The sequence below is a fragment of the Manis pentadactyla genome, chromosome 10, assembly GCF_030020395.1.
Source record: "Manis pentadactyla isolate mManPen7 chromosome 10, mManPen7.hap1, whole genome shotgun sequence".
Taxonomy (NCBI): Eukaryota; Metazoa; Chordata; class Mammalia; order Pholidota; family Manidae; genus Manis; species Manis pentadactyla.
Genome location: NC_080028.1, coordinates 104,511,062 through 104,533,077, shown reverse-complemented (window position 1 = coordinate 104,533,077; position 22,016 = coordinate 104,511,062). Strand labels below are relative to the sequence as shown.

Here is a 22,016-nt window from a genome sequence, read left to right as displayed (position 1 = left end):
GAGTCTGCAACCCACTGACGCTGCAACGGGTACGGAGGGGTGAGCGCGGTCCCCGACCTTGTTCCCGCCCCTGCTCCATCCTCTCCCCGTCTGCCACCGCCCATTCCCCCTGCGGACCCGCTGTTCCGGGCGAGGACGTGTAACCCGCACTCTGGGCTTCGGCCGCCCGCCGCAAAGGCTCTCGCTGCGGAGCGCCGGCACTGAGCCGTCACGTGCCGCCGCCATTGTGGAGTAGGCGTGCCCCGCCGAGGCCTCCCCCCCGGTCTCGTGGTCGCCGCGCGTCCGCCCCTGGGTGCGCGCGGCTCCTCGTGGGCCGCCGTAGAGGGCGTCAGGCAGCCGCCGGGACGGAAGCCGAGAAGCTCTGCTGACCGCGCCTGCGACAGCGTCAGCCCTGCGCGGAGCGCCGGCCCGACGGCGGCGGCGGCGATGGCCGAGCAGGAGAACGCCCGAAACGGCGCCCGCAACCGCGGCGGCGTCCAGCGCGTGGAGGGCAAGCTGCGCGCCAGCGTGGAAAAGGGAGACTACTATGAAGCGCACCAGATGTACCGGACCCTCTTCTTCAGGTAGCCGCGGCCGCCGCCTGCTAGGGCTTTCCGCCCGGCCCGGCGCCCCGCCCCAGGCTGCCGCCCATTGGCCGTCCTGCGCCGCCCCGCACCTCTATTGGCCCGCGTCGCTGCCTGTCACCGTGAGGCCGCGGCGGGCTGGCGGAGGGCTCCGGGCCCTGCCCCGGCCTCCTGGCCTCTCCCAGCCCCGGACCCGGAACTCTACCCCGGTCGCCTGTCCTCTTCCAGCCTCTCGCTCTCCTCAGCCCCGGACCCCTGTCCCGGGATCTCCGGCCGGCCCTTTCCGGGCTCCGGGCCCGCAGCTCCCTGCTCACCGCCAGCCGCCCAGCCGCGGAGGCTTGAGGCCCCCACGTGAGGTCTCAGGGTTTCCTCCCCGGGAATCCAGTCGCGAGGGTCAACCGGGTCTCGCTGTCTTTCCAGCCCTGCCGCCACCCCCGCGCATGATATTTTGTTACTAAATCAGCGCTTTTCATAAACCCGGTGATCTGGTGTCACCTGCTCTGCCCAGCGTGCCGGGCTACGGGTCTCAGGTCACCGCCCAAGCGGCGCTCGAGTAGCTAGCTCGAAATAAAACGTGCCTGCTTTTTCGTGTGGCCCTGGGAGTTTCCTGTGTACCGTGTAGTTTGCGTTAATTTTCTGTTGGGCAGCACTGTGCCGCAATCCTTTTGCTGTCGTGCAGCTACTGCTATAATTTTTAGATGGTTTTTACATGTGCAGACATTCCCGTAAATTACACGTATTAAGTGATCCTTTTTGGCCCAAGCCAGAAAAACAACTGAGCCATTCATTAGAACTTGGATATGTTTTAAAGGTGATTTTAGAGTATTTAATCCATTCTGTGGGGCGCCTTTTGGTTCTAAACTGCACAATACCATAGCTTGGTGTGATATTTAAGGACAGTCGGGTCTGGCCTTTGAACCATTAGACCTAGATTAAAAATTTTTTTTAAATAGCAAGTTGAGTCAGTGTTTTGGGCTCTGGAGGCATTTGCTGATTTATGTTTGGATTAAACGTAGCACGTCGCGCCCAGGACCAGGCTTGGGCTCGTGGCCCAGAGGACCAGGTAGGACTGAGTTGATTATTCCTCAGGGAATGAGCCAAAGATCTGAATAGGCGCTACACTTTGTAACGTCTGCCCTGCATCTGGCAGCTGAGCTTATCAGAGAAGTTTGTGATGGGAGCTTTTGCAGTGCTCCAGAGTCGCCTGGTGGTCTCTGTTCCCTGAGGATTTGTATATAAATATTTGCCCCCATGATTAATCAGCGAAACTGGGCCTTCCCAGGCATAAACACAGTGTCCCTTGTTTTGAGCCCTTTCTGCAGTGACTGCCATATGGGAATATGACTGTCAGCTTCAAAGAGCTTCACCCCTGTGCTCCGGGTGTATTGCCTGGTGGCGTGGGGCGGGGTTGAATTCATGGCTTTCCTCCAGCTTTGGCTTGACCTGGGTCTGAATTCCATATCTTACCTGTGACCCAAGACACCTTGCTGAACCTGTCTGAGCCTTGGCTTCCTTATGAGTTATTTGGGGTGCTCCTGCACCTCCTCACAGTTGTGTGAAGTAGATGACGTGCTCTTGGCTTCGGGCAATATGGTGGACCTCTTCAGCAATGGCCATCAGGAGACCTACCTAAAAGAGCCGGGAGTGGTCCTATTCCTCCAGTTCACAGTCTGTCTTCACACATACGATTATTTTCATGAGACCCACAGTTTGATGAGTTTTGACATCTGTGAACACCTGTGAAACTGCCGCCAGTCAAGGTGGTGGGGATACCCGCTACCCCCAAAGTTACCCAAGTGACTCTGGCCCCCCACGCACTGATCTGTCATGATAGTTTAATCTGCATCTTAGAGAATTTTGCATAAGTGGGATCATGTGGTATCTCTGCTTTTTTTATCTGCCGTTTTGAATTCACTCAGCATGATTATTTTGAGATCCTCCACGCGTATCATTAGTCCAACTTTATTTCTAAGTGATGTTCTGTTGCTGGACGATTGCGGTTTGCCTCTCCCTTCACCCTTTGGGTAAACGCACCGACTCACGCTGTTGTCATTCACTTGCAGGAAGGGAGGTGGGAAGGGAGTGGGCCAGCCATGGGTTGGGCTTGGGGTTGTACCCACAGGAGTGGCAATGTCCCGGCTCCAGTCGGTCAGCAGGAGGCTGTCCCGTCTGTCGCAGTGGTGGCCGTGGGCAGGCCCTGGTCTTGCCAGGACCCGGTGGGTGGGCGTATCCCACCTGCAGGGTTTCTGCTGCTCTATTAAGTATCCATCGCTAATGCCCTGTGGCTTCAGGGGCCATTGTGCAAGGTGGCCGGAGGGCCCTATGCCTGATGCTGTGGCCGCCACCTGAGGAGCTCCCCTGCTGGCCCTGCACCCCGAATCTGCCTGAGGCCTTTTTAAGATGCATGGGAGTGTCGATGTTTTGTCTCTTAATCAAATGAACATATTTTGAAAAGACAAACTTAGACCACGTGTCCTTGCAAGTATGCGTGCATGATGCAGCTGGGGGTCAATGTGCCTGTTGATTCAAGGCCATTGGGCACTGGAGCCTTGGCAGCTCATGGCCCCACCGGCTGAGGCTTTGAGCACAGCCATGCCCTCACGTGACACTGCACTGTAGTCGTCACTCATAGTAATACTTTGTTTCTGTCTTCTGCTTTCTTAAAAAAACTTAAAAGCAAAGTGAAGGAGTAACGGCTCGGGTGCAGTGCCATGCAGGTGCCGTGTGCTGATGTCCTGATTGGGCTGCTGGCTGCCGAGCTCCAGCTCTACATCCTGCCCCATCAGCAGCAGGCCCCTCCCTTTGGAGAAGGCACCTCGGTGTTGACCCAAGGGCTCAGGGCTGCATGGCTGGGCCCTGCCTCCCCACCTAGGCCCTTGAGACCTTGGGCGCACCTCATCCCTGACCAGTCCCCCCAAACCAGCCCCTTTCTGCTCCTGTTCTGCACAAGGACAGGTGCCTTCCTAATTGCCTTCACCGATCTATTCCCAGTTTTCCTTGATCAGCTGCAAGTGGTTCGGGCTTGATGGGGAGTGACTGGCAAGCCTGATACTGTGTCCCTCCCCCAGAGCTATGTCAGGAGCAGTGGGCCACCATCACCCTTGAGGGCAGGCCCTGCTGTCCCAGGAATTTACTTTATCTGCCTTTCAGGGCCTTCTTTCACCTTGTCTGGTTTCCTCAGAGGCTGTCTCCTGCTGTGCCTCAGATGGAAGAGTCTAGAACATTGCTGTGTCACACGTGAGCAGAGATGAGCTGGTGTGACTGTTGCACAGATGAGCCCTACATTCTGTGCATGTCCGTGCAGGAGGCCTGAGGCTGCACGTTCCCACTGCTGGTTCTCCAGAGCAGGGCAGGGCCCATGGGGTGAGGCTAGGGCAGCAATGGGTGACCATGTGAGGGCTGCAGACTGACGGTGGTCTTCTTATGGGGCCTCCCGTCAGGGTATGACCACGTGCTGATGGGCAGGGGCTGTGTGCTCCTCGGGTGTCTGGCCGGGTGGAGGACAGGACCTTCCCTGTGGCTGTGCCCTGAGCCCTGAGCACTGCAGGGCACTGGTCCCAGGCTGTGTCCTGTCTGTGCAGCTGCTGCTGCCGGTTGCCTGGGGGCTTGTTGTGACTTGGGTACAGATTCGTTGGCTGGTTCTGCCTCTGTGTGATGGTCGCCGAGATGAGTATACAGCCAGTGCGTCCTTGGCCTGCCCACTGGCCTGGCAGCCCAGGAAGCTGGTGTCCTGCGCCTGTGCTCTATGACAGGCGCAGTCATGGTGTGTGGTCCTGAGCTGTGGTTCTTGGTGAAGAGGGCGTGTCACCGCCACCCAGGCCAGGCCCGTGCTTGGCGCCAGGGGTCACCACAGCCTTTGACTCAGAACCTGGACGTGCTCTGGGGCAGTGCCACCTCTGGCTCCTGGCTGGTTTGGGTGCGGACAGGGTCCCCACCGGTTCTGATGCAGCGGGCAGTCTACTGGTTCCCGAGGCGCTGATGGCAGGGACACTGTGCAGACTGGGCCCTGGGACCCACACCACAGAGCCTGGACAGACAGGACACGGGGGGGCGGGCCTTGGGGACCCAGCACAGCGCTGAGTCCATCTCGGGAGCAGGTGTGTGCACATAGGATGGTTTATACTGAGTCCTCCCTGTGCCCTCAGACACCATCCTTTAGCAGCTAATATGGAGAACCGCTGCCACCAGCTTGGGCTCAGGCACCTGCACAGGTGGCAAGTGGCCATGCCCAGCTCCCTGACCACCTTCTCTGTTGCAGATACATGTCCCAGGGCAGGCACGCTGAGGCCCGGGAGCTCATGGTCTCAGGAGCGCTGCTGTTCTTCAGCCACGGCCAGGTGAGGAAGCTTCTTCTGCACCTGCCCTGCTCAGGGCCTGTGGGGCAGTGGTGTCCAGGGGAGGCTGGTGGATGACCTCGGGCCACCCTTGGCACTGGCCGCAGCCAGTTGTGTGTCCTCATGTCGCTAGGTGTTGGGGTGCTGCATGTCCAGCCGGGTTGCTTAGCCATTTTGCTGCCTGACCTCAGTGCTCAGAATCGTGTTCCCGGCTTTGGTGTGCGTGATTTCCACATGGAAAGCCAAGCAGCTGCCTCTTCAACTGATGTCTGCTCATCTCCATGTTCTGTAGCAGAACAGTGCTGCAGACCTGTCCATGCTGGTCTTGGAGTCGCTGGAGAAGGCGGAAGTGGAGGTGGCTGACGAACTGCTGGGTGAGCTCTCTTGCTGTGCACTTGAGGCCCCCCCACGGGAGCTGCCGTGCTGGCCACAGTGACTGGCTTCCCAGCCAGTGGCGAGGTGGGGCGCTGTTTTGTCAGAGACCTGGCTGCCGGCCTGCCCCGTTAGGTAAGCATGCAGTTGGGGAAGCCCTTCTCGTGAGCTGGCCCACTGGACAGACGGAGGGGTCCTGCTCCTGGACTCTGCACTCTGGTGCTGTACCTCCCCGCCGCCCAGGCTGTGTTCCGCTGGGGACCGGCTCCCCAGCACAGGTGGAGCCATGAGGCCAGTGGGAGTGTGTGGCTGGCGACCCACAGCAGAGAGGTCAGTTGGGGTAGCCCACACAGCACTGGGACCCCCTGCGTACCAGGGCCACCACCAGGCCAGCCACTTCTCAGCTTTCCCTTGAAGTGAAGTCACTGTTGCTCCTGACCGACTATGTGGTGCTGTGCAGAGGACTGAAGTAGCATAAAGGTCTGTGTTTGTGTTGTTTTTAGAAAATCTGGCTAAACTGTTTAGTTTGATGGATCCAAATTCTCCAGAGCGAGTGGCTTTTGTGTCCCGAGCCCTGAAGTGGTCCAGCGGGGGATCCGGGAAGCTGGGCCACCCCCGGCTCCACCAGCTCCTGGCCCTCACCCTGTGGAAAGGTAGGCACGTGCTAAGCATGGGCAGGTGGGCGTCCCAAGGGCTCCCCAGAGGCGGTGGGCCTGGAGAGCCTGGAGCTGGTGTCCCTCCTCATGCCCCCTACCCCCGTGGCTTCGATTTGCATCTTCCACGGCTGCTGAGAGATGGCGCGTTCTCAAGTGGCAGGGTCGCCTTCTCTGCCTGTCAGCCTTCTTTGCCTGTTAGCCTGTGCCCTCTTGACTAAATCATTCGCCCACAGAAGGACCCCCAGGGCCATGGGGTAACAGCTGTGCTGTTGCCCTGCCTCACCTGCCGCTCTCCATGGAACCCTGGGGTTCCCTGTACATAACATGCTCCCTGCCACCACAGGGTGCTTTCTGGGATGTGGCAGCTGGAATGTGGCTGGGTCCTGGGCTGCAGCACCTAGCTCTCTTCTCCATAAGACTTGGTGGGGACCATTCATCCAGAGGGCAGGGTCACAGCTCTTAGCGTGGTTTGCACCCTGAGTCCTGTTGGCCTCTTGGGCATAGGAAGGTACCTGGTGGGTTTACAGAGCTGCGCTCCCAGGGCCTCATGTAGGAAGTGGCTCCATGCTGCCAGGCTCAGTGCACCAGCCCTCAGCACCTTTGCGGCATCCTCCCCATGCCCTGGGTGGGGCCAGGTGACGGGAGGTGGCTTGGGTACCCTGGCGGGGTGCAGAGGGGCAGTCTCACTCCCATGAGGCGACCTTTCAGAGGCCACCCAGGCCAGCTGGCTCCTCTTGGAGCAGCCCCCATCCCCATGCCCTTCTCTGCTGTGGCTCCTCGTGTGCTGGGTGCTGGCCTGCTGGCCCTGCCCTCACCCCAGAGGGACAGTATGAGACGAAGGGGTCATATCTAAGGGAACGCAAAAAGATCTGAGGACCACAAAGTCAGGGAGACTCTGCCACCGGGTGTGGCCAAGTGCCCTCCCGACTGCAGGCCGAGAGAGAGTGGCTGTGGAAGAGAAGCACCTCTAGGTGGGACGGCCACCCTCTCTGTGTGTGCACTGCCCTTCCTGACCAGGCCTTTTCCCAGGGCTGATGGCCAGTTCCTCTTGTCCTACGACCTCCGCCTGGTGTCGCTGTCCCCACCAGTTGGGTTGCTGGTCAGGGTGCTGTCTGGTGCCTATGCCCAGGCAGCCCTCGGGGTGGCCATCCTGGGCTAGCCGGCTGGGCAGGGTGGACACAGGCCTGAGGCCTCTGCCCTCCATTGCTCGCCTCCCATCAGAGGGCGCCTGGAGCGCCTGCACTGGGGATGCCCACGTCAAGCCTGTGCACTGGCAAGCATGTGTCTGGCACCCCTTTGTGGAGCCTGTGGGGTGACGCCCGGCAGAAAACGGGGTGTGGCCCTGTGTCTTGGGGCACATGTGCTAGTGGGCTGAGGGATGCCCAGCGAAGCCATAAACCATATGTATTTAGTGTCCCATTTTCAGAATGAAGGTGCAGGCAATTTACCTGAGGCGTGCACACAGGGGTGGGACGGGTGTGTGGGTGGTTCCCACCCAGCATCCGCAGTGCCACCAAGAGGGTTGTGGGGTTGCCTGTGGGCAGGCCGGGGCCTCGGGGTGGGCAGGTGCTGGGTGCCCTGGGGATCTGCCAACCTCTCCCACGGTCCTGCACCCGCCGGATGCCAGCTGCACCCTGGGTATGGCACCAAAACTGTGGCAGGCAGCACTGTTGGGGGTGCCAAGGAGCGCGGTGGGGCAGCCACAGCTTCGCAGCTGGGAATGGGGGGAGCACGTCAGGGTAAGGCCTGTGCAGCACCTGCATTGCTCATTGATGCTAGGAAGGCTGGCGGGCCCTGAACCCACTTGCACGTGACACATGCCTCACCAACAGCTGTGTCCTGGGGACACTGGTTGCACTGCAGCTGCATGTCTTCTCCACAGGCAGAGCCAGGGACGTGGGTGAGGAAGCATCCAGGGATGGAGGTGCTCCCCAGCCCCTGTAGGATGCGGGCTCGGGCCTGAGCTTCTGTGCTCCTCACCAGCTCCCAGGGAACCCACCTTAAGTGGGGACAGTCTGGCCTCTACGGGGGCACTGCAGGGGTGAACACCCAGTGTGGGCATGACAGAGAGACCCGCCCGGCCACCTGGGAATGTCGGTCATGTGCCTGGTCCCAGCTGTCGCTCCACGAGGAAGGCCCTTGTCTACCAGGCTGTGTGGGTTTACCCTTCTCTTCAGGTCTGCCTGGGGCTGCCATCTGTGCAGGTCCTGGGATCCTGCCGATGCAGACGCTGGTGCAGGGGCAGCTGGCACAGCTCATTAGGCCGGAGACCTGCCCCTTGCAGCCCTGATGCTCTCAGTAGCCAGAGGCAAGGTGTTCTTGGGCCGCCGTGTGCGCGCGTGTGTGTGTGTGTGGCACGTGCGTGTGCATGTGCGGTTACAGGCAGACATCGGTGGGCGGCTTGAGCTGACACATGAAGGCTGTGTTCACAGGCTTCTCTCTGTCTTCTAGAGCAAAACTATTGTGAATCTCGGTACCACTTCCTGCACTCGGCTGATGGCGAGGGCTGTGCGCACATGCTGGTCGAGTACTCCACGGCCCGGGGCTTCCGCAGCGAGGTGGACATGTTTGTGGCCCAGGCCGTCCTACAGTATGTACCCCTGCTGCTCTGCCTGGGTTCCAGATAGCCACTGAGCCCCCACAGTGTCCCCTGGAGCCACAGGGGTTGGGCTCAGTGTGGCCCCTGCCACAGATGTTGGCTGTCCATGCATCTGTAAAACTCCACTTGCCCCGCAGGAGGAGGGAACAAAGGTGTCCATTAGCATTCTGCCCTTACCATCGGCTTTGTGCTTCCCCATTATCCCCCCGTGGCGTGGGGTTTTGTCATGCAGCTGCCTGTCAGTAGAACACGCGTGGGTAATGAAGTTGAAGAAGCATCACGAATGTGCAGTGAGCCTGCTCTCAAAGGCTGCTTGTCTGTGCAGATATTTGATGCACCCACACATCCCAGTATGTGGTGGTATCTCATTTTTCAGATCTTTCTTGTCTCTGTCCCTCTGTCTATAGGCCTCCTCATCCTTTTTTCCTTTCTGACAGTTTGCCTCAAAAGTATTGAAACATAAGGTAACACAGAAAGGTTTGGACAGTGGCTCCCCACTGGCTCCCATGCCCCCGACTCACTCCTTGGCTTTCTGCCTTTTCCAAGCCTGAGCTTGTCCTCCCTTCCTGATGGAAACATTTCACATGTAATACATTCACTTCATCCCACAAACGTACCTGGTGGTGGGTGTTGGGCTCGGGTGTGTTTGTGAATTCGAAGAGGCCCTGGAGTGGTCCCTGTACTTCACTGTGCCCCAGAGCCTCTGTGCCTGCTACCTAACTTTTGCTGACGTTTGAGACTTTGAAAATGAAACATTTTTTGAAATCCCAAAGTCATTGACCCTGGTGTTGTGGCACATGTGCAGCCATCTCTGGACTGAACCCCGTGCTGCCTGTAGATAACCCTTCTTGTTGATTCATCTTTATGCCCAAAAAGAGGTTCTTGAGCCCACAGCCCAGGGAGTGCCGCCGAGGGCACGCCTTCCATGGGGCAGAGGCAGCCTGTGCCCGCACCAGTCTGACATCTGGGGCCATGGGCCAACTGGTGCAGATGGTGAGCGCTGCCTTCTTCCTGGCAGTGGCCATGGACTGTCCTTCCCAGCCCAAGTGTCTCCCCTGTGAACTGTGAAAATGCAAACTCCGTGGCTCACTGGGAACAGCTTGCAGAGCACAGGGCTGAAGTCAGAGCTGTGTCTGGCAGGTGCTGAGCAGCCCTGGGTGCCTGCAGGATATCCTCTTGAATGTTCATGTACACATTGGGAGAAGCCCCATTCCCATTCAGGATCCCCACTCACCAGGGTGTTCTCATGTCCAGGTTTCTCTGTTTAAAAAATAAGAGCAGCGCGTCGGTGGTGTTCACAACATACACACAGAAGCACCCGTCCATCGAGAATGGCCCTCCCTTCGTGCAGCCCCTGCTCAACTTCATTTGGTTTCTGCTGCTGGCTGTAGATGGGTGAGTTTTGAGTGAGGATGTGATGGGGTGAGGTGAGGTGAGGGCTTCCTCATACTGTTTGGTTTTTGGCTGAAGACAGACTGTGCCCACTCCTGTCTGTTCCAGGGGCAAGCTGACAGTGTTCACGGTGCTGTGTGAGCAGTACCAGCCGTCCCTCCGGCGGGACCCCATGTACAACGAGGTGAGGCCTATGGGAGGGGTGGAGGTGTGGGGAGTGGAGGGAAGCGTACAGGCCCAGTGCAGTGCACACAGCAGAACTGGACCTTGAGTTGTGGGGATGGGAAGGCCTGCGCTGGTGGCTCTGTGGCCTATGTATCCAGTGCATCATCCCCTCGGTGACCTGCCCCCTTTGCCCCCTGCAGTACCTCGACAGGATAGGACAGCTCTTCTTCGGAGTGCCGCCCAAGCAGACATCTTCCTACGGGGGCTTACTAGGTGAGCGGGGTCAGGGCCTATTGCTCCACTGGGCTCTGTGCTGGGTTCTGCAGGGAGGGAGAGGAGTGGGCAGCGCTGGGGGCGTGGTGGCAGTGGAGCCCCAATAGGCTCTACAGCTCTCGTCGGCAGCTGGTCTTCTTCTCTGCATGTTCCCAGGCAGCCTATTGGGGACTATTGCTCCCCGGTGAGTAAGGATCTTCCGGGCTCCCTCTCCATTGGCCATGGAATTGAGACCAAATTTTTTTTTCTTTTTTTTATTGTGATAAAATATATAATGTTAAGTTTCTCACTTTAACCATTTTCAGTGCACAGCTCAAGGGCATTAAGCACATCACACTGCCGTGCAGCAGCCCCTCCAGCATCTCCAGGACTGACCCTTTGTCCCCACTGAGCATCCCTGTCCCCGTTCCCATGCACTGTCCCTATGACTCTGGCTCCTCCAGGGGCCCCACGGAGGTGGGTCGCAGTGTGTGTCTTCCTGTGACCGGCTCGTGTCACAATGGAGTGTCGTGTCCTCGGAGTCCCTCCAGGCTGGGGCAGGTGCCCCTGTCTCCTCGTGTAGGGCTGAGGAGCACTGGCTGTGTGTACATACACAAGTGTGCTTGCCATCTCCATGTTTGAGCTACTGTGTGTGACGCTGCTGTGAGCATGGGTGTGCCAGTATCTCTCCCTGCTTTGAATTCTTTGGGTAAATACCAGAAGTGGAAGTCCTGGGTCATATGGTAATTCTGTGTTTGATTTTTTGAGAACCCTCCATACCACTTCCCATGGTGGCTGCACCACTTGCCTCCCTGCTGGCCCACTGGTGCACCAGGGCTCATTTCTCTGCGTTCTCACCAACACTTGCCACCTGCTGTGATCTGGGTGGGATGTGTGAGGGCGGCATCCCTTCTTGGCAGTCCAGTGACCCCCTCCGTGTGCTTGCTGGCCACTCGTGTCTGTGTCCATTCAAGTCCTTTGCCTGCTTTTGAAGCTGGTAGTTTCGACTTTAATCGTTGAACAAACGAACCATTAATAGCGGTTGCACCATTGGGATGCTGGTTCCTTAAATAAGTTTTGCAAATGTTTTCATCCATTGGTTGCCTTTTTTAGGACTTTTTAAAAGCAGTTTTAGGTTCACAACAAGATTAAGAGGAGGGTACAGAGATTTGCATACACCCCTGTCCCCTAGCCCTGTCCCATTACCAGCATCCTCCTGATGCTGCCTCTTTCGAGTCATGGGTCCATGTGGACACGTCTCAGTCACCCACCCGTGGTGGTATCTTCTGTGGTTTGGACTGCATATGACGACGTGCGCCTGTCACCGTGTCCCGCGGAGCCATTCCGCTCCCTGGAAGCCCGCTGGGCTCTGCTTGTGTGTCCCTGCTCTGCTCCCATTTTTTCCTTACTCTGTGGATAGTGTTTGGTGATGCACACAATTTTTTTATTTTCATGAGTCCATTTTCTCTTGTTTCTTTTGTTGCCTGTGTCTTTGGTGTTAGTCCAAGAAACCACTGCTCAATCCTGAAGCTTTTGTCCTATTTCTTCCCATTGTTTTAGACCTTAGGTTTAGGCCCTCGGTCCATTTCAGGTCGGCCTCTGTGTACAGCGCTGGGTTCCAGCTGCCCGGCTGCATGGGCGGAAACACCCTCCCCCCCAGATGGTTCCAGCACCCTTGTCAGAGCCCTTCGTGGTGCCTGAGCGTTTGTTCCTCTGGTCTGTGTGTCTGGGCCAGGACTCCGGTTTCAGCTGCTGTGGTTCTGTGGCTCCCAGAAAGTGTGAGCCCTCCAGTTTTGTCTCTTCCAGGATTGTTTTGGCTATTAGGGTCCCTAGAGGTTCCATATTAATTTTAGGTTGGGTTTTTCTACTTCTGAAAAAAAAAATCTTTGGGATTTGATAGGGATTGCATTGAACTTGTAAATTGTTTTAGGTAACATTGACACTTTTAATAACTTAATCTTGTAGTTCGAACATGGGATGCATTTCTATTTATGTATGTCAAATTAATTACTGCAGCAGTGTTTTGTAGTTTTCATTGTACAAGGCTTTCACCTCCTTAGTTAACTTAATTCCTACATATTTTATTGTTTTTAGTGATATAATAAATGGGATTCTGTTTGTAATTTCCTCTCGGGTCGTTCACTGTCAGTAGCAATGCAGCTGATTTTGTGTGTTGACTTGAATCCTGCCGCTTCGCTGAGCTTACTTTTTTAGCTCAGTTGTTTCGTGGACACGTCATGTAAGCTCATGTCCTGTGCAGAGATGGTCTCACTTCTTCCTTTCTGGTCGGGACACCCTCCATTTCTTTTTCTTGTCTAATTGCTATGGCTAGGGCAGGCAGCACTGTGTTGGATGGGAGCAGTGGGAGTTGACATTTTGGTCTTGAATCTAGTCCTGGGGGAGAAGCTTTCCGTCTTTCCCTGTTAAGTATAAAGTGTGCTATGGATTTTTCACATGTGCTGTTATTAATTGAATGTAGTTTCTTTCTATTCCTAGTTCGCTGAACTTTTTTATGAAAGTGTTGAATTTTGTCAAATGCCTTTTCTGCATCACCTGAGAAGGTCACGTGTTCTGTCCTGTTCTGCTACCATGTGTCACACTGGCTCACTTCCATGCTGGGCCCTCCTCACATTGCAGGACAATCCCCCCTGGCCATGGTGTATGCCTTGTGTCCGCTCATACCTGATTGAGGGTCCTCACATCAGTGTCCGTAAGGCACATGGCTATGGTTTCCTTTTGGAGTCTCTGTCTGACTTTGGTACCAGGGTTGTGCTGGCCCCGTAGGCGAGTCAGGAAGAGCCCGCTCTCCTTTTCGGCTTTCTGGAAAGTTTGGGGAGGGTTGCTGTGAGTCCCTCCTGGAGTGTCCCGTAGGCTTCCCCAGTGCAGCCCTGAGGCCCCTTGCTCTGCTCTGATGAGCTATGGCAGCCAGTGCTCCTGCTATCCCACTCCAGGGGGCACCCACCTGCATCACCTCAGTCAGCATGGCCAGATGTGCCCCACGGAGACCCCCACATGTTTGAAATCATGTTGAAAGCTACTTCTCCTCAAACAAGTTTGACTTTTTACTTGTAAACTGTGTCTGAAATATTTTCAGTGGAAGGTGAGGTGAAGACTGGTCGTCTGGGTCTGTGCAGGCTAACATCCACCTGAACACATGGTGTCCGTGTGTTCACGTCTGGGCTTGGAAGTTAGTTTCCTGAGCTCATGTCTGTCGAGCTTGATCTTGAGGCCTCACTCCTCATCACAGATGCCCCAGCTCCTGGTGGGTGCCCATCCTCAGAACCCCGCATCAGCCTTCTCGGTTTCCCCATGAGTGGCTATGCCTCCCAGGCCTGAGAGAGGTTGCAGGTCGGCAGGTTTACGCCGTTGCTGACTCTCGGCCCAGTCTGTCCTGAGAGCGTTGTTCATGTTTTCTGTGGGGTTTAGTCTAAGGCGACTTTTAACTTTGATTTTGTGCTGATGTGATTTTGTTCTTTGGATGAGTAGAAAGCAGCAGAGTCTATAGTACCAGTACCCACGGGACATTTTTGTGCAGCCTTGGAAACTGGTGCAGTCTTACTCTGTACCACTTCAGGAGCTACTGTGTGTGGGACTTGACAGCCTCCAATTGACTTCAATCTTCCTGTGATGACTCTCAAGGGCCCCTGGGGGCTGGGCCATGTCCCGTGGAGTCAGAGCTCAGCAGACATCCCAAGCATTTCCTTGGGCACCAGGTGCCTTTCCCTTGGAGAGATTCTAGCTGCCAGGCTGTTCCTGGAATGCCCGGGAAGGTGGGATTTCTCAGGTGGGGCCCGAACAGTGAGAAGCTGCTGTTCCCTGATGGCGCCGTGCGTCTGCTTCCAGGGAACCTTCTGAGCAGCCTCATGGGCTCCTCGGAGCAGGAGGGCGACGACAGCCAGGATGACAGCAGTCCCATTGAGCTCGACTGACCTGCATGAAGAACTCCTCGGTCGTGAGCCCTGGAGCGTGGGCCTCACCCAGCCGGCTTGCGGCTCTGAGGCTGCAGTGGCTGCGCGTAGGCGTCCCTGTTGACATGCACTGGCCGTGGGCTGTGGGGCCTGCTGGGCTGTGCTGGCGTCCGCTCCGTGTACCTCCAGATTGACCACAATAAAGCACAGGCCTGCCGCGCCTCCTCTCCCGTCGTTGTTTCTGGCTTGCTTTGGGAGGGCGCCGCGGCGTTGGGCGCAGCCTGCCGCATGCTCATCCCGTGTGCCGTCCCTGCCGCAGATCAGGAGCTGCGCCCTCAGGGCAGTGGGGTTGGCCTCCAGCGAGCCAACCCCACAGGAACATCCTGGTGCGGTCTGGGCAGCTGCTCTGTGCCAAATCCCAGAAGCCACGGCCCTGCTGCCGAGCATGTGGCCTTCCAAGGTGGCGTCTCATAAAGGGAGGCCACGGACCTTCCACCTTTCATAATGCAATATTTATTTTCACTGGGTGACTGATTCCTTTAACCTGACATTTCAGGTCTGTTTAGGTTATTCACCAAATAACCAGTCCAGGGATGAACAAATCTGGCCTTTCTCACTGATGTTCACCAGATGTTCCCAGGATGATTACAAAAGGGGAAACACTTTATTTTTCCACCATTAAGTTGAGAGATGTAGACTAGCACAGTGATCACACATCAGAAGGGATGAAGTACACGATTTTGTTTACTGTGAAAGTGGAAATAAAGGATGGTTGTGTGAACTGTCGGTGTAAATAAATCCTTTGTACTGGGCTCCATGGTGCTCTTCCTTTCTGAGTCAGCTTCTGGGCCGGTTGTGGGCTGGGGTGTCTGCTCAGAGGCAAGGGAGCTGTGGCCAGTGTCTTCCAGGTGTGTCCAGACCGTGCCCCCAGCGGGCAGAGTGGACAGCAGCAAGCGGCCATGGTTTCAGATAGAAACGTACAGGGATCATGTTTAAATTTGGTGAAGTGCACCTGCTGACAAGCTACAGCTCTGCAGCGTCCTGTGGGACCCCCCACAGACTGCCCAAGGGGGTTTTCAGGAGGGCGGTGTTGCAGGGAGGGCACCCCCACTGGTAACAGGATGCTCATTTTGAAACCACGGACTGCGCCCAGCACTGAAAAGCCAGCTGACCAGAGCTGTGCCAGAGCGCTTGCAACATGCCCTTGCACCCTGTGTCTTCTCGTTCTGGGGCCCTCCATCCACAGACCAAAGGCTGCCTGTCAGGCTCTTCTGGTGAGTGGCCCATTTAGCACTGGACACCTGCCACCATGCCTCTCCAGGGTGGGTGATACTGAGTGTCCTGCACTGATCCCACCTTCCCCACAAGCCTGGGTGTGTCGTGTGGTTTCTAGGAACACAGCGTCCATTGAGCAGAGTGGGCTGCAGGGTTCCCTGTGCAGACCAGCCGCCACCTGACCCCATGGCTGTCTGCACGGAGGGCAAGGCGAGCCCATGACCAGACCTCACGGGCCATGAGCTCCCAACCTTGTTTGAGGTCCTGCCTGTGGTAAAGTTGATCTGCCATTTCTTTTTAAGATGTTTGTCGGGTTTCTGGATGCAACACACGGATTATGTGCATGCACACAGGCATAAGTGCAGGCTCATGCACACGCAAAGCCAGGGCTTCCAGGTCAAGGAAAGGCCTAGAAGATGAGTCCAAGGGGGCCATGGGCGAGCCCCTCGTAATGCAGTAGAACCAGGGGCACCTTGGGGTGTCTGCTTCTGACCCAGGAAGCATTCTGCCTCTAGGGCTTGAGCTTCCTTGTCTGGATGGACTGTGGTGGGGAGGGCAGCCTCTTAGGGTGGGGCACCGCTGGGGCAGGGTCTTTGGAGGAGCGGCCCTGGGTGACCCTGGCAGCCTTGGCTCAGCAGGTCCAGGGCCCCTCCTGCAGCCCCTTGGCCCTGCAAGTCCCAGAATCCAGGTGTGCGGTGAGTCTGAGCTGGTGGGCACAGTGCTCAAGTGGAAGGGGATGTGGACGGTGGGAGTCAGGCCCTCAGGCACCCCTCTCCTGGGGGCCCAGAGCCCTACTTTATTCCAGGATGTGACATGACCAGGGCAGGGGCATACCCTGGCCTGGCTGGGGGCTGCCAGGACGGCCCAGCAAGCTCCTCCCTCCCTCCGTGTTGCACTTCCTGGGAGATAGCTCAGGGTGTGTGTCAGCACACGGGGTCCGGTGGGGGTGAGCTGGGCCCAGGCCTCCATCCTCCAAGGGTCAGGCTGGGGCAGGTCATGTGAGCTGCCCTCTCCCATTTCCCTCCCAATCTAGGTGCCCCAGGGTCCCAAGGCCAGGACATTGGGGGTCCTGGTTGGTGGGGGGTTGGGGCCTCCGACCCCCAGATCCCCTATGCAGGTGCCATGCCGGCTCCTTGAGGACGAGGGATGACTCCACTCCAGGACCCCGCAACCAACACAGCAAATGCTCAATAAATACTTGTTGAAGAAAGGGAAAGGGTGGGGAGCAGGGGAGTGATGGGCACATGGGGCAGGGGGCATGCAGGCTGCCACTGTCCCCATAGCCCAGCCTCCTGGTTGGGAGCCCTATGCAGCTGGGTGCGCAGTAGGGCAGTTAGGGAGGAGGTGCTGGGCTGCCGGGCAGGGGCCTGAAGAAGGGGGCAGCAGGGGGCTGGGTGTGTCACATGGGGGCAGCAGCATGACAGGTTCGGGACAGGCCAACCAGCAGGGAGGACCAGAGGATCAGGTCCCAGCTGCCCCCGACCGGGGCTGCCCCTGGGGGCAGGGGCCAGGTGGCCAGCCTCCTCTGGCTGTGGGTCCCCCCAGTCTGGCTGCAGTGTCCTCGCTGGCCAGGTCACATGAGTCTGGGTTCCTCGGGCCTCCAGGTCCGGCTCTGCTAGGGTTTATGCTTGAAGTGGGCTTCCACTGGAAAGGGAGCAGGTGACCGCTTGTCACCACCACATGAGGGGGGTGGGTGCAGCCCCAGGCCCCCCACCCGGCCCTCACCTGCATACTCCTGGGGCAGCATGGGCCTGTCCACGACCTTCCGAAAAGCTGCTGCCCACGCCCGCCACTCTGACTCTGTCTCACAGGCCAGCAGGAACCTGCGCTCTGGCGTGACGATGGTGATGCCATGCGGCCAGTGGTGGCCCTGCGTGGATGGCGGGAGCCCGTCCAGCACAGCGTAGCCGCACTCCCTGCTGCCGATGAAGACTTCCCCACGGGCGAAGGCGTCCTGAGGGCGGGGGCCAGGCTGAGCCAGGCGAGGTCGCCAGCCCCCTGAGGCCAGGCCACGCACGCCACGTGGGGTGGCAAGGGCTGCTATTTGCTGTCTGGGCCACTTGCTGTCCAAGCCCAGCTTTGCCCAGAGCTGCGTGATGCCCTCAGGCCCAGGGATCCAGCCCCTCCTTCCATTATGGCCGCACCGGGAGACACTTCTGCCTGCAGGGGCCCCAGCTGACCAGGGCCGTGGCCCTTCCTTACCAGGGGGTCTTTGAAGTACATGAGCCTCCGGTCGTCCATGGTGAACCAGCGTTTCCGGAAGCCTTCTGTGTGCTGTGGATTGCAGTCAGTGTCCATCTGGTCAGCCTGAGGCAGACCCCTGCCCCCAGCTGACTACCGTTTGTCCATTCACCCACCCAACCACTCACCTCCATCTTCATGGGCAATGCTGCATCCTGCTCTATCTACCAGCTGGCTGCACCAGGCCTTTTGCACATGCTGTTCCTCCTGCCCTAGTGCTTTTCCCTCCCCTCCACACCAGCAGCTCCTCGCTGATCTGGGGTCCCTGCCCTCTCTGAGGGCCAGGTGGGGTCCAGGCCTTGATCACAGGTCCTTCCACACCTGCACTTCACAGAGCCCTGTCTGGGCTAAATAAATCCTAGGTGCTGGGATCCAAGTCACCTGTACTGCCCCTAGGGGGCAGGGCAAGACAGGGCACCTGGGGCAAGAAAGTACTCAGGTCCCTGACAGAGGGGCAGGGGCAAGGCCAGGGCTAGTTAGGGTGAGGGCCTGACCCAGAGCCCCAGGGTCCTGGGCTAGCAAGGCTCCTCTTACAAAACACGGCTTGGGGGCCAGGGTCACCTGGCCCACCCAGCCCCACCCAGCTCCAGGCCACCACGTCTCTGATCTTGGAGGAGGCTTAGGGAAGCCCAGGCTGCTGCTCAGACCCACCTTGGGGCCTGTCTTCTCCATGTAGCCTTCCTTCAAATAGTTCCTGGAGAGCTTGGGCACCAGCTAGGGCAGAACACAGGCTCAGCCCCGGCCTCACGCCCACACCCCAGTGCATGCCCCATACAGGATTGTCATGGTCACTCTGGGGGTCCCCTGTCCCCACACCCTAGCGCGTGCCCCATACAGGACTGCCGTGGCCACTCTGGGGGTCCCCTGCCCCCACACCCCAGCACGTGCCCCACACAGGGCTGCTGTACCCACTCTGGTGCCTCAGGCCCATGGGTTAGCTCTTGGTTAGCACCCAACCCACCATCCCAGACTGGGGAGCACCCCTGGGGAACAACGGCAGCAGCCACTCACGTCTGCATCGCTGGCCCCTGGGAACGCCACCTGCAGGTAGTGGAAGCGGGCAGCACGTAGGGCGTTGAACCAGTCCACCATCTCCTGGGGGCCAGAGGCTGGGCGTGGGCCACGGACAGCCAGTGGGCACCGTGAGCTCTGCCCCCTTCGGACCCCTTCAGATACCACGTCCCTCAGCTCTGTGTGCCCCAGGCTTGGGGAAGAGGCTGGGCCCTGTGCACCCATGCTGGGCGCCACAGTGCACATGGGCGGGAGTGGGCACAACCTGCGAGGGGGGAGCCTGAGGTGGCCCTGGAGGACAGGATGGCTCTGCTGTGGGAGCCAGCCTGGGCAGAGACCTCCCAGCCAGAGAGCAGGCCCCTGAGGGTGCGCGGCCGTGCAGGTGGGCCCCCAGCCCTGACGCCACCCTGGCCCATGGGCAGCCTCTCCTCCTCCCCGGTGGGGCTCTCTATGACCTGCACGTCTTCTAACCCAGAGGAAAGCTTGTCTATTTGTAAACCCACTGGGCACTGACCCCTCCCCAGGTCCAGCACCCACCCCAGGCACGCCTGCCCTCAGAGTCTCTCCCTGTTAAGGCCCCTGTCCTCCCCCAGGGTTTCTGCCTCCTAGATGCTGCGCCTCAGGGACCCCCAAACACAGATCAGCCTCACTGCTGCTTCCTGATCAGAGGCCACACGGGCCAACACCCTGCCAGCCTCAGCCACAGCCAAGCTCCCTCCTCTGGCCACGGACCCTGTGGTCAAGCCTACGTCCCAGGCCTGCCCTCCGCGGTCTGCCCTAACAAGGAGTTTGTCCCTCCCCTTCACAGCCCTGCCCCTGGGCAGCCGGGTGCTGCAGTGCCCTCTCCACTCAGCCTGCCACCCCACAGGACCCCCGCCCCAGCCCAGCATGCCCAGGCTGGGACCACTCTGGACTCTGCCAGGAACCCTGACCCACGCTTCGTGCCCCCAGCCCCACTCCAGTGCAACCCAGGTCCTTCCTACCACCCCTGGGACAGAGACCACCTCTCCCGCCTGGTGGCGACATGCCTCCCCACATCTGTCAGGCACCTCCCTCAGTCACTGGGACCAGGACAGCAGGAGGGATCACCTGGACGCTGAAGTGGGACACCTCCCCCAGCTGACCTCCTCCAGGGGACAGAAGTGTGCAAGAGCTGCCAGCCCACCAGTGGGTGCCGTTCACGCCCTCTTCTCCTGCCTTCCTTGTCCTTGGCAGCTGCCCAGATACACCCTGTTCGTCCTGCCACAGAGCCTCTGCACACGCCATCCTCACCTCCTAGAATGCTGGGCTCACCCTTGAGACCAGAGTCCTATTTTTCATGCTTATTCTTCCCAGCACTCAGCAGTGAGGGCGATTTTAGTCACTTGGCTCTCCCGGCAGAGCCTGTGCTAGCTCGCTGAGGGCACAGCCACGTCAGGCAGGCTCCCATGCCCAGGCACAGGGCTCAGCACTGCACAGGTGCCCATACTCCACTGGAGGGAGCGAGGGCCTGGGGTCAGGCCAGAAGCTTGTCGTGATGCACGTACGAGTCCCTGGGCTCCCAGCACCCACCCTCTGTGTGTGTTTGCCGTCCCTGCTCTCAGCATCCCCACAAGGAAATTGGAGGTAGAGGCTTCTGAATAAAACTAAAGATTTACTCACAGGCTTCAAGCTAGGTTCTCTCCTAAACTCTGTTAATACTGTGTAAGGGATTGTTGTTAAGAGCCCAAACCCATAAGATAGGACACAGTAGAGCGCTGGGAGCTGGCAGCCCATGGAGGCCTAGAGGTTGAGACTGCTCAATCCTTAGCCAGAGGAAAGCTGAGATGCAGGCTTTTGTGTTGCACAAGCCCAGGGGGAGTGGGAGGGGAGTGGGAGCGGGGCATCTGGTAGACTGCCTCTCCCCAACCCTGGCATATGAGGGGGTTTAATCTCTGCAGAGAATAAAAAGAGAGGGTCTCAGTGGAGGTATGCTGGCACCAGGCATAGTGTGTTTGTGTGCTTGGGAGGGGCACCATTCCAGAAACAGCAAAGTTATGTGACTGTGTACACACCAAGGCCTGAGACCCCGCCCTGCTCAGCTCCCACAGTGTGGATGCACAGCGTCTGCACCAGCAGGAGGGGTTTCTCAGGAGAATCTGGCCGCAGAGCCCAGGAAATCTCTCATATGAGAAACAACAAAATACAAACAGGAAATAGCAACTTAGAAGAAATAAACATTGTTCAGGGATAAGAAAACCTCAAAATTTAACAATAATTAGAGATACTATCATGAAAGAAGAAAAGCATACTTTGAAAAAGGAACATTCTAAAAACCAAGGTGAGCTCTGCAAAATTAAAACAACGAGAACCGAAACAAAACTTTCAATAGAAGACTTGGTAGACAAAGTTGAAATTTCCCAGAAAGTAGAGAAAAAAGAAAGCAGCAAGAAATGAATGAGAGACCCAATCTAAGGTAACACCTGAAAAATAGAGTTCCAGAAAACAAGAACAGAGAAGGTGGACGAGGAAATTAGTAACTAAGAAATAATTCAAGAAAATATTCTCCAGCCTCATGAACATGAGTCCCTACACAGGACGCATGGAGCTCCAGCACAGAGGAGCACACGGATGCAGGCCCAGGCACGTCAGGAGACTCTCTGGGGCCAGGCACTGGCGTAGTGCCTTCAGCATTACCGAGGAAAGCAAAGTCCAACCCAGAATTCAATAGCCAAACTCTACACCAAGTGGAGGTTAGAATTTTCAGGTATGCAAGGCCTCTGGGAGTCTTGCAGACATGCTTTCTCAGGAAGCTGCTGAAAGCTGTGTTCCACCTGGAGAGTAAACCAAGAAAAATGCGGGATCCAGGCAACAGGATCAGCCCAAGACACGCGGCTGCAGGAGAAATGCCTCCAGGGAGCTGAAATCAGTTGCTGACTGGGGTACATGATTATGTCCAAGGGCTTAACAAGTGGAAAGTTTGGGTGAGTTAGTAATGAGCACACAGTTAACTAGTGGGGAGAGAGACATTAGGTCTATGGGATTAAAATGTCAGGGAAAGTAATTACAGTGTCTGCACGGTCGTGGTGGTGTAAATGCTCAACTACAGATGTGGGCAGAATTGCACGTAAGTGTTATGGGTGGGTGGGGAATGGGACAAGGCTGTGGGAGGCAGGAGGGCCGGGGCTGAAGAGAGAGCCTCGTCCACCACAGCAGGAAGTCACTGGGAGGCAGCCAGTGCAGATCCGGCAGCAGCGCAGCAGGGACTGTTCAGAGCTGAAGAGGTTCAG

The 22,016-nt window shown here is 57.7% G+C and overlaps 2 protein-coding genes across 16 annotated transcripts in view; one reads left to right on the top strand and one right to left on the bottom strand.

Moving 5' to 3' along the window:
• The first annotated feature begins 311 nt into the window (after positions 1-311).
• On the top strand, positions 312-14,471 carry GET4 (guided entry of tail-anchored proteins factor 4). Of its 5 annotated transcripts, none has more exons than XM_057487484.1 (10): positions 954-1,374; positions 1,580-1,626; positions 4,822-4,900; positions 5,193-5,271; positions 5,773-5,922; positions 8,377-8,515; positions 9,779-9,919; positions 10,025-10,100; positions 10,282-10,354; positions 14,177-14,471. In XM_057487484.1, the coding sequence occupies exons 1-10, from the start codon at positions 1,273-1,275 to the stop codon at positions 14,260-14,262; spliced, it is 972 nt and encodes a 323-aa protein (XP_057343467.1). In that variant the 5' UTR covers positions 954-1,272; the 3' UTR covers positions 14,263-14,471. The 5 variants fall into 5 exon arrangements, with proteins under 5 accessions (XP_036788810.1, XP_057343469.1, XP_057343468.1 ...); XM_057487483.1 differs by having other exon boundaries at positions 957-1,374; positions 5,190-5,271; XM_036932915.2 differs by lacking the exons at positions 954-1,374; positions 1,580-1,626 and adding an exon at positions 312-563 and having other exon boundaries at positions 5,190-5,271.
• Positions 14,472-14,731: 260 nt separating this feature from the next.
• ADAP1 (ArfGAP with dual PH domains 1) overlaps positions 14,732-22,016 on the bottom strand; it is a 50,324-nt gene continuing 43,039 nt past the window's right edge. For 3 of the 11 annotated variants that reach the window (XM_036932897.2, XM_036932907.2, XM_036932904.2), the window contains 5 exons: positions 18,769-18,852; positions 18,409-18,471; positions 17,719-17,790; positions 17,242-17,514; positions 14,732-17,160 (listed from right to left, as the gene is read on the bottom strand). In XM_036932897.2, coding sequence (XP_036788792.2) covers positions 16,978-17,160; positions 17,242-17,514; positions 17,719-17,790; positions 18,409-18,471; positions 18,769-18,852 — 675 coding nt within the window. In that variant the 3' untranslated portion in view covers positions 14,732-16,977. Of the gene's footprint in view, positions 17,161-17,241; positions 17,515-17,718; positions 17,791-18,408; positions 18,472-18,768; positions 18,867-22,016 lie in introns of all 11 variants that reach the window. The other 8 variants (XM_036932900.2, XM_057487481.1, XM_036932905.2 and 5 more) reach the window with 7 other exon arrangements.

Bases quoted from the DNA above. Each gene is read 5' to 3' on its own strand.
- GET4 (XM_057487483.1), top strand. From the start codon at position 1,273: ATGTGCAGACATTCCCGTAAATTACACGTATTAAGTGATCCTTTTTGG. The intron at 5,272-5,772 runs GTGAGCTCTCTT...TGTTGTTTTTAG, and splicing joins GGTGGCTGACGAACTGCTGG to AAAATCTGGCTAAACTGTTT. The intron at 8,516-9,778 runs GTATGTACCCCT...TCTCATGTCCAG, and splicing joins GTGGCCCAGGCCGTCCTACA to GTTTCTCTGTTTAAAAAATA.